The 10609-nt window shown below is 38.6% G+C and overlaps 2 protein-coding genes across 2 annotated transcripts; both read right to left on the bottom strand.

Annotated features, from left to right (window-relative positions):
* Positions 1–319: 319 nt before the first annotated feature.
* Positions 320–4368, bottom strand: creld1a (CRELD disulfide isomerase 1a). Its single transcript, XM_029430730.1, has 7 exons — positions 4010–4368; positions 2402–2685; positions 2045–2216; positions 1871–1954; positions 1459–1554; positions 1196–1336; positions 320–1120 (listed from the first exon to the last, which is right to left on the bottom strand). The coding sequence occupies exons 2-7, from the start codon at positions 2429–2431 to the stop codon at positions 900–902; spliced, it is 744 nt and encodes a 247-aa protein (XP_029286590.1). The 5' UTR covers positions 2432–2685; positions 4010–4368; the 3' UTR covers positions 320–899.
* A 192-nt stretch (positions 4369–4560) lies between these two features.
* il17rc (interleukin 17 receptor C) lies at positions 4561–10609 on the bottom strand. Its single transcript, XM_029430729.1, is given in 15 exon segments — positions 4561–5011; positions 5014–5556; positions 5663–5701; positions 6043–6138; positions 6257–6308; positions 6396–6449; positions 6694–6911; positions 7022–7073; positions 7224–7280; positions 8575–8693; positions 8810–8851; positions 8941–9052; positions 9143–9246; positions 9872–10112; positions 10484–10609. Coding segments are annotated over 15 exon segments (2025 nt in total). The 5' UTR covers positions 10592–10609; the 3' UTR covers positions 4561–4823.

Genomic DNA, 10609 nt, shown 5'->3' on the forward strand with positions numbered 1-10609 from the left:
ATCCATCAAATAAAGGTGACTTTCTTTCTGTCTCGGTTTGTAATTTTCTACTCAAAGTTGGAATCAGTTAACTCTTATAAGTTAATTCTAATATATATTAGTCCTATTACCATCATGGTATGATACTGTACTAGTAAGTACAATGTTGCATTGATTTCACATCAGTTTCAGTTTCATATAATTTATTACAATAATTCAGTCCTGTACTTGGTACTCTAAAACCAAATGTGGTTAGAATAGCAACAATTTAGCTAACTTGGTAACTTATTCTAATAATGATAAAAGAGGAAACCTGGGTATGTATGTTAAAACAGGACATATTTATTTTAGTGTTTTATATTCTCAAGACATTCATGGGCATATGGAGAAAAGAGGCATTGAAATGTTCCTCTATACTATTGTAGTACATGTTACAACTTTATATTTAGACAGTGCAAATACAGTGTCATAGAGGCAGTATAGGAAGCAAATCTAATACGAGCTGTACATTCTTCTTTAATCAATCTAAAGAAAAGCACAGTTTTTTTAGCACAGTTCAAAAAGTGGTACAGCTGGACAAAAGTATTTTTTTTTCTCTTCAACCGATAACCCTAACGCCTTAACCTTTTTCGACTTAATCTCACAGTCACAATCTTCATCAGTGACTGGAGTTTGTGATAAAACAAACTCCATCCACTGAAAAGAAATAATGTCTAAAAACTGTGTTGTGAAGAAGAATCATACTGCAGAGACAGAAAACTCACCTTTGTCTAAAACTTTGATTTCATTACATATGCTTCAAATATAAAATAAAGGATGTTCTTTTCTATTGTGGGTAGATGCTCAAGATTCACCTGCTTTGTCGGAACAGTGATTGTTTATAGCCTTTGCCAAAGTTATTTTTGCAAAACTTTTGAGCTTTACCGTCCCTTTAGGAAGTTGTTGAACAAACGGTCCCCCTTGTCAGAAAGCCAGTGCCCTGCCATGGCTGCCACTGCTCCCATGAATATAGATGTGTAGACCAAATCTCCCTTCGCAGCCAGTGTGGCCAGAGCACAAAGCACCACCCCGAAGAGCATCTGCTTTAGCACCTCCACCTCGTCGTCCTGGATATCCTCAAACAGACCTTTCTCCTGAACACCTGCACAGGGAGATAAACATGTGAGAGGTTGCAGCGAGGTTAGCTGCTCACGTGATCGTGTATGACGAGACTCACCAGACTGCTGCTTCTTCACACAGACACCGTCCTTATGGATGAGTCCTTCAGCACAGTCACAGCGGAAAGAGCCTTCGGTGTTGGTACAAATCTCATCCAGACCATGACAGGCGAGTACTCTGTCACTGCATTCATCTATATCTGAGAAAAACAAAGAGAGGCACATGATGTTATCTCATCAGAGACTTGTAGGTTATTGCAGCTCATAATGAATGTATGTTGATGAAATAATGCTTTACAAATATTCCCTTTTAGGCCATTACCCAAACACTTGGACCCTGTCAGTGTGTACCCAGAGGCACATTTTCTGCAGCGTGCTGGTCCGCTACCCATACATCCCACACAGGCCGGGTCACAGTCTGAGGATAGAGTGACCATTTCATTTCTTCATTTATAAAACAATGTATATGAGTGAAAAAAGCCACAAAAGATTAGATCAGAAAAGTCTAAGACGTTTCCCAAAGATGAGGATTTGCTGCTTGTCTTTCTTTAATATCACTTTAAATTGAATATCTTTAGGTTTTGAACTGCTGGTTGGGCAATACAAGGATTTTAAAGATGTCATCCTAACCCCCGATAAATTATGATTAGTATTTTTCCACTATTTATTTTTATTTCATTTATATAGAAGAAGCCTACATCTTGTGTATTTTACACATATTCTAACCTACTGACCTCTGCACTTAAAGGAACCATCTGTATTAAAGCAGTAGCTGTTTGTAGGACAGATACCCAGCTCAGTGCCACACTCATCAACGTCTGAAACAAATCAAAACATATAAACATTTAAAACATTAGTCTGCTTGTCTTGTGCCATAAATGTATGTGAAGATAAGCTCTGTACAGTACCTACACAGGTGTAATTATGGAGTGTCCATCCTGCTCTGCATTCCTCACACTGGTCATGTTCAGGGCCTGAACACTTTCTGCAGCTATCTGGACAGCTGAGCACCTGAACAGCCAACAGACAACACAACCAAGCAGCCTGCAGCGGGTTCCTGTGAAGCATCCACACTCCCATCTGTCCCGTCACATCCACAAGATAAAGTTGTTTATCTCGTCTAAAATATTACACCATATAAAAACTGTAGGTACATCTAAAGCTAAGCTCAAAACCTTCCTGCTTTCTCAGTCCTATGACCAGTGTTAGTGTGTGAGTAATCTTGTGTGTATGCCTGCGCCGTAGCAGTCTGTCAGTATCAGTACTTTTTGCTCTCGTCTGTGGGGGCCAATCATGGACTGGATGTTGTGTCATCTCTTTGACCAACTGAATGGCTGCCTGTTCCCTCCTCCTCTGAAGACCTGGGGGAGGCGTTGGTGGGGTGCAGCCTCTGGAGATGATCCTGAGGGCCCTCTTTTGCACCCTCTCCAGCAGTGCAGCCTGGATTGTATTGCACAACACCAAAAGGACACTACCATACTCCAGACATGTTCTGGCCACAGCAGTGTGGATGGTGACAAGGTCCTGGCAAAGTAGGCCGTGTGTGTGGCTAGAACAGTCAGAAAGTGGAGTTGTTATAGAGGCTTCCCTCACTACCTGTTCAATGTGAGTGTCCCTGCCGAGGTCGGAGTCCAGGTGAAAGCCCAGGTACTTAAGTTATAGCATAGTATGTCAAAAAACAACAACTTCACAAATAAAGTCAAAGAGTAGTACAGTATGTCATAAAAATGTCAAATAAAAGTCCTTGTATTATATGATATTAAAACAAAGTTAATAGTACAGTATGACATTAAAATGTCACAAAGAAGTCACAATATGACAGTAAAATGTAATTAATAAAAAGTCATAATATACTATCACACAAAGAATGTGATAAAAAGTATAGTATGCCATTATAAATCCTAAAGAAATAGTATAGTATAACATTGAAATGTAATTTAAAAAGGTCATAGTAAAGTATGTGATACAAATGTTAGTATAGTGTGTTAGTATGTGATTTAAAAAAACGTCAGAGTATGCGATAACAAAAAATAATATCATAAGATGGATAGATTGTTTATTAGAAACACAACCAAGGCCAGTGGAATTAGTTTTTGGTACAGTATGTTATTCTTTTCAGCACAAATACATAGATGGACAACAAGAAAGTCATAGTATTGTAGTTCATAGCAAATGTTATAATCAGTCATAGTATAGTACACCAAACCATAGAGATTGTGGTGGATAACTGCAGTACACCTTTCCTGTACTGCCCTCAATAATATGCTGACTAACAAAAGTCATCAACACTTTGAAACTTGTGCTATAGTATGTCACACAAACAGATTATTAACATTCATGTTCACAGTTAACTAATTAATAGAATCATAATTAGGGTACATACATAATAAAATATAAATATATCTTTACATGATTGTACTTTATAAAAATATAAAAATATATACATCTATCTTTAAAATCATATGCACCCATACACTTATAATCATGCAAACACAACTATACATGTACAGACAACATTTCTTACATTTATTTTTAAATGCCATAAAACAACAAAATATGATCACACTCACACACACACACTCACACACACACACACACACACACACACACACACACACACACACACACATACCCCTCGCTCCTATGTAAGTGTGCATAGGCATTGGGTGTACGTATATATAGGCCTATATGTTGTTTTATTTCCTTATTGTTATCCCACTGTATTGCATATGCTTGATGTTTTTATTTTGAGGCCTCTTTCTTGACTTTACTTGTTGCTAATAATACTTCTACACATTTACATAAGTAAAACACACCAATCATTAAGAGGACCTCAAAACAAACTTTAGACATGCGTTAAGGGTTTTATTTACCTCCTGTCTGTGTCCTGACTGAGTCTGAACTGTGTCGTCCTTTTTAAAGTTTAAATGCGTTGAATACAACCGAGACGCGTTTGTGATATTCCTTTGTGGTTTGTTACAGAAAACAAACCAAAACTCCCGAGCGGGCGGAGCATGCACCAATATCAGAGCACCGCCCCTTTGGGATGTAACGAAATTTTTAAGCAAGCGCTTCTCTAAACTGACGACACTGCGCTAATAAAATCCAGCGCCCTTCACCGAGAGCTGGCCAATCACAATCCGGGATCCTGCATGTACAAAAATAAGCACATTTATATATAGCCAAGTGTTGACAGACTTACAGTACATGGATAAAATTAGTTTGTGAGATGCTATGTTAAACATTGTAAAGCTTAAAGTATAAGTCTGATATTATTCTATGTTTATGTATATTTTCTTGTGGTCAACAAATCCCATGAAAAAAACAAAAACAAACAATGATTTGATCCTCAAAACAATAGACAAATAAAGTGTATGCAGGTTTAGCCAAAGCCTGATATAACTATATGACATAGTAGACCACTCTTATTGTCCAAAACTAATAAAACACTTTGACAGTCTCTCACTTTGTGGTATTTGCCTTCATAACAATGAACATTTGAGTCAGTCCAAACTCCTTCCTGCTGCCTAAGATGCTAACACGTATGGGGAGGTGAAGTCGGTAAGTATTGGGAGATGCACTAACCTATTATTGTTGGTCATTTCATGGCATTTCTTGAAAATAACAACAATATAGATTATTACCAGCCAGCCTTTAATAATGTCCTATGTTTATCTCATCCACAATTTATATGAACATATAATGCATAATGCAATAATGTGCAACAATAATGTATGGGTGCTTCAAAGGCTTTGTCTCCAAGTTTTTCTCAACTCCAACATATTTACTGTGTGATGCCTTCTGCTGGTCTGGTCCTTCTTTGGTCTTTGCTCTCAATCCACCTGAGGCACTCCATTTCCACCCTGTCCATGTCATTCCCTGATACCCTCCCGTGTCCCTCCCACAGCGAGCTCTTTCAAGAGGGCCTGGGTCTGAGAGGGAAGCTGGAACAGGGGCAACCCCCGAAGAAGCTCTGGTAGACTCCTGTCACTGCTTGGATGTGAGTCAAATTTCACCAAAATAAAACGTTCTCCAGCTCTTCCCAGCTGCTTGTCCGCATGGATGAGGCACAGGGAGGCTGTGAACACATCAGAGTAAGGGGAACACATCTGAGGGAGACCCTTGTCTTCCCCCTTCATCTTGATAACCTCTTTGTTTCGATGGGTCCATTCCTCTATCCTCTCCAAGGCTTTTCGGGTCAAGACGAGCAGAACTCGGCCGCCCAGGCTTTTCAGCTCCAGCAGCTGGGAGTGCAGCCATGGCAGAGGCCCCAGATTGCACTGCTCCTTCCTGATCCACTGGTCCACAGACACACTGAAGCCCTGGTTAAAGAGCTGCGAGCCGAGCTGACATACCGACTCCGAAACACCATTATCCACATCTGGGGGGCTCAGCAACACCACATGACACTTTCTGCCAACTTTAGAGAGGAAAAACAAGGGAATGATTTTCAGAGTTGTTCCATCATGACCTATTGTTATTTTTTATTTGTATTATAAATATTGGTATTACAAGAAAATACTCACTCTTTACAAATCCACCATGATGCCAGCTCCACACCCATTCTATAAAAGCCAAAAAATTAAGACTAAACATACCAGGGTTTAGCAAAAATACACTAAAGGGGTGTTTATAATTTCAGTGCCAAACATTAATAATAAAATATATGCATGAGCAGTGCAGACTTTTTGAACAATTCCCAGATCTAGTAAACAAGATTTGTTCTTTGAGGAAATTCAGATCAAGTTGTTATTCATATTTTATCTCGGGTTGGATACAAATTCCAGAGCAGAGAACTTAGTCATTGCTCTCTTTTCTTCATGTACGGTATGTTTGTCCTATTATTGTTACATATTTAACACACTTAATGCAAAAAAAAAAAAAAAAAAAAAAGAATAAAACTCACTCTTGACGAAGTCATGACGGAGATAAGATACGAGCACAGTCAAGAAAACCAGCAGCATGATACCAACAACCAGGAGGGTCCAGTGCGTCCTGTCAGCTGCAAGGAGTACAAATAAAAAAACCCTGTTTATAAAAAGCTCAAGAAACATTCTGTATTTTAGCAAAATATGTCCCAACCTGCATCAATTCTATAAATGTAAATGTGCCAGACTCACTGTTTTTAAAACAGAATGGACCCAGCTCATGTCCCATTCCTTTTATTTTTACCTGCACAAATGGATAAACATTAAAGAGTTATTTAACGTCAGTAAAGTATATATATGATTCACATGAGGACGGATGTGAATACTTTACCATCACACATGATGCAAGCTTAAGGTTGATTTCTTCAAACACCCCTATTTTCTCCTGAAGAAGACACAATTATAAACCTTGGGTCAGTTATTACAAACTCACGCTGCGTAGCCAGACATCATTCAAACCCACAGAAGGTGCCTGGCACCTTAAACTGCTTAAAAATAAATTATAGCTATATTGAGGAGACCGTTTGATTATGTAAGGGATCTGTGTGTGTATTCAGTGAGTCGGAAGGAGCTAAGCCATTCATAGATTCAGAAACCATAAGAAGTATTTCAGTATTAATATTTCTTACCCACTGATCCTTGCTGTTTTGTCTCCATGTGCCATTTGCCAGCTGTTGTCTGAAGCCCTTCATCTCCCTGCAGCTGTTCTCTTTGTGGCAGGGCCACACTTCACCCTCCAGCCTGCAGGGGGCAGACAGGTTCCACGACAGCATTGTGCAGTGGTTGTTCACCTGACCCTGGCCTACAGACACTGACACATTCTGCCATATGTTCCTTTGGAGGAAATCTGGAATGGACACATAGGAAACATCAGCATACTAAAGGAAAACATGCCCCCCTCACCCTGTAAACTGAGACCAGAAGGAGAGTGAAATAAAATAAAAGAGACAGTCTCACCTGTTTTAGAGAAAGGGCAGCTTAGAGAGCGCACGGAACTCACCTCCCATGCCTAAACACACACACACACACACACACACACACACACACACACACACACACACGCACACGCACACACACACACACACACACACAGGTCTGTGTAGACACGACACCGTTGATGTGGTATCTGTAAGTGACCATGATGTTTGAGTGTTGGTACCTGGAGACACATGCAGGGGGTCACAGCATACAGTGGGATGGTCATCCTGTTCCATATCTATAAAGTAACATTTAACACACACACACATTAAACATGGCTTTTATATAGGTAGACTTACAAATTGTTTATTAATGAGAGTGAGAAACTAGTGGTGGAGAGTGACTATAGGAACATTTACTCAAGTAGTGTACTTACTTCCATCTAATGCCACTTTATACTACTGCTGAATTTCAGACAGAAAATACATTTTATTAATTAATCTTTAAAGTCAAACATTCACTGGTTTTATTTTATGTTAATTTTGGTACTTATATATGGTAGAAAACTGTATATATTTGGGTTTTGTACTGCTGATTGGACAAAACAAACAAATAAAATATGTCAACTTGGGCTTTTAGGTATTTTGATGTACATTTTCTACAAATGTTTGACATTTTATATATATATATATATATATATATATATATATATATATATATATATATATATATATATTATCTATATCAAACTACCCAACAGTATATAAAGCAGTTAGAATTGGCTGCACCTCCACCTAACTACAACTTAAAATCCTTCTTATATATTAATGTATGAGTAATAATAACACACGTATAAACATGTAAAAGGACCAATGTACATAGTGAGTTTCTTTAACTACTTATACTTTAAAGGAATAGTTCACCCACAAAATGAACATCTGTTTATCAATTACTCACCCCGTTTAAAAACTTGTTTTTTCTCATATTCCCCCAAAGTGAACGAAGAATCAAACAAGTCCTGATGAATTGAAGTAAATGGGAGCAATGTTTAACAGCAGCAACACTTTATCAAAACATCCGTTTACAAACTCTCACACAACTTGTGCATTCTAATCCAAGTGTCATTGTAAATCTCATGCCTTTTTGCTTTAGTTTTTAAAACATTTTGAATTTGTCCGGACTCGCAGGGATGTGTAATGTGTTTTGCAAGCGCACAACTATTTACGTGGAAGTGTTGCTGTTGTTAAACGCGGCCCCCCATTTACTTCACTTCATCAAGAATTTTCTCCATATTTAGATTCTTCGTTCACCGTGGTGGCATTCGAGAAAAATAAAGTTTTCTTCAATGATTAAAAGTCACACAGGGTTAGTAATTGATATACAAATGATCATTTTGTGGGTGAATTATTGCTGATAATATGCTTTGCACTTTCACTTTTAAGTTATATTTCCAATGCAATACTTATTTTTTTACATTATTGTTTTGTTACTTTTACTTACTTAGAATACTTTCTTTACCTCTGCAAAAACAAACAAAAGCAAAATGCCAAACTGTGACTGCCACCAAAGGTATGCACTGATACAACACTGACCTGACATCTTCCATTCTGCTCATACTGGAAGCACACAGAGGGGACGCTCTTAATCCTGTCAATAAACTGCAGCTCTACCCGATTCATCTCTTTGTTGATTACACTGCTGAGCCTGGGCACTGAGTGGGGGGGGGGGGGGGGGGGGGGGGAGCTGGTTAATTAATACACCAGATGGACAAATACACCAACTAGGCACAAGGTAAACCATAATGTGTATTATGTGGGGAATATTTACCATAACACTCTTCCACACGTTCCTTCAGCTTCTCGGAGCATACTGAAAACAGATAATACGGTATGTGTCACTACTGGTAGTAGCCAGTTAGAGCTTAACAGGTGCTTTGTAGTTGAAAGACCACACTTTACCTTTATCTAGAGAAGGAACAACAACTTCTTGACTTAGATGTGATAGTTTAGGATAAACAATCACGTGACTGCTGAAGGAAACCCCAGCTGGCTCAGTAATCACTACAGAAAACTATAAAAGACAAACAGAGTATAAAACAAGGTCACTGGAAGTGAGCATAAGGTACATACTTAATATTCCAGTGCAGGGAGTTTACAGTACCTTTGCCTGGTTTTCCTGAGTAAGGGCAGCATGATTAACCGTAAACTCCACCTTCTTGCACACTGACATGGTAGGTGCTGCACAGTAACACAGTGTCACAGACGCTGTTGCAACAGAGACAAGGTGGGGCTCAGAATTCATTGATACAGTCATGAGTAATTGAACTGTAAGAAGAGCATTTGAAACTCACCTCAAAACTATGAATTGAGTCTATGTATTGTACTGCCAAGCATACCACAGGGTTTTACTGTCACTGATTTAAATTGTACTTCACTACATTCAAATCAACACAGTAAACATTTTAACCAGTTTATCATTTGTCCAAGTTGAAAATAAAACTAATTACAAAAAAACACGCTCCTTAGCAAATGACTGTCAAATCTTGGGTGTTGTTTAAAATAGTTCCCACTATCACTCAACATGTGACGGCAATGTAACTTTGACATTAAAGAAAGGTTATGTGTTCACTATGATGCCTATTACAAGCTATTTGAAAGTCTTTAACAGTTGGGTTAATTAATTTTGAGGCATAACTGAAATAAAGTTAAAGCAATAGATGCCTTGATGGTAGGAAAATATTTAAAACACTTGTGGTATACTTTGGAAGACGTCAGTGGTGACATAAAGGAATGGATTGTTTGATGAATTTAATCATACAAAACAAACGCTATGGTCCTTAAATAACAAGTAATAACGTGATATTAGGCTGCATGTAGCCATAGTTTATACCTTTGGGACTCCTCTCTGTCTCCTCGCTATAATCTTCTTCATCATGCCCAGAGTGGCCTTCATCCTCCATGTCTTTATCTGGATGAATGTTGATCTCTGTGTCTATCACCAGACATAATGTGCACGGCGCCCTGTCCCTGCAGCAGAGCTTGAAATATGGAGTCAGGTTTTTGACATCCACAGCATCATTTTCTGCTACAATAAGAGGCATCTCATCCTCCATGGTGCAATCAGAGAGACCCTAAAAGGAGGCGAAAATGTAAATGGAAAAAGGAGAAAGACATATGTTTAATGTGTGGCATCACATGTTTACTGAATGTTATCTAGATGGTAAATATTTGCTGTTCAGAGGACTATATAGTGATTAATGCACATACAACAGCCCAATATTGTGACAAGCAGACAGATGGTTATATCCCTGTGTCTGCTTAATTAAATGTTTGCGAATAAAACACTTTATCAGTGAAAAGGGAAATTAAAACGTCACAGCAGGCTACACCAGTACTAAAAAGGAAATGAAATGTGTGATCTGTCAACAAAAACTGCATGTACTATACTGCAGCACAGAAAATGCTTTGGTGTATCATAGCAGTGTGCCCTCCAGTAGGCTACCTGTGAGCAAATAACTTCATCGCGGTCATATCCAGAAATCTCCAAACCAAAGGCTGGCATGCGTAGAGTCAGTAAAATGCACCAAATGTACCATCCAGGAAGACACATTCTGACTGAGGACACTAC

Source organism: Cottoperca gobio, chromosome 5, assembly GCF_900634415.1.
Source record: "Cottoperca gobio chromosome 5, fCotGob3.1, whole genome shotgun sequence".
Classification (NCBI taxonomy): domain Eukaryota; kingdom Metazoa; phylum Chordata; class Actinopteri; order Perciformes; family Bovichtidae; genus Cottoperca; species Cottoperca gobio.

Bases quoted from the DNA above. Each gene is read 5' to 3' on its own strand.
- creld1a (XM_029430730.1), bottom strand. From the start codon at position 2,431: ATGATTGGCCCCCACAGACGAGAGCAAAAA. The intron at 2,217-2,401 runs GTACTGATACTG...GTGACGGGACAG, and splicing joins CCCACAGACGAGAGCAAAAA to ATGGGAGTGTGGATGCTTCA. The intron at 1,555-1,870 runs GTCAGTAGGTTA...CTCTATCCTCAG, and splicing joins TGGTTCCTTTAAGTGCAGAG to ACTGTGACCCGGCCTGTGTG.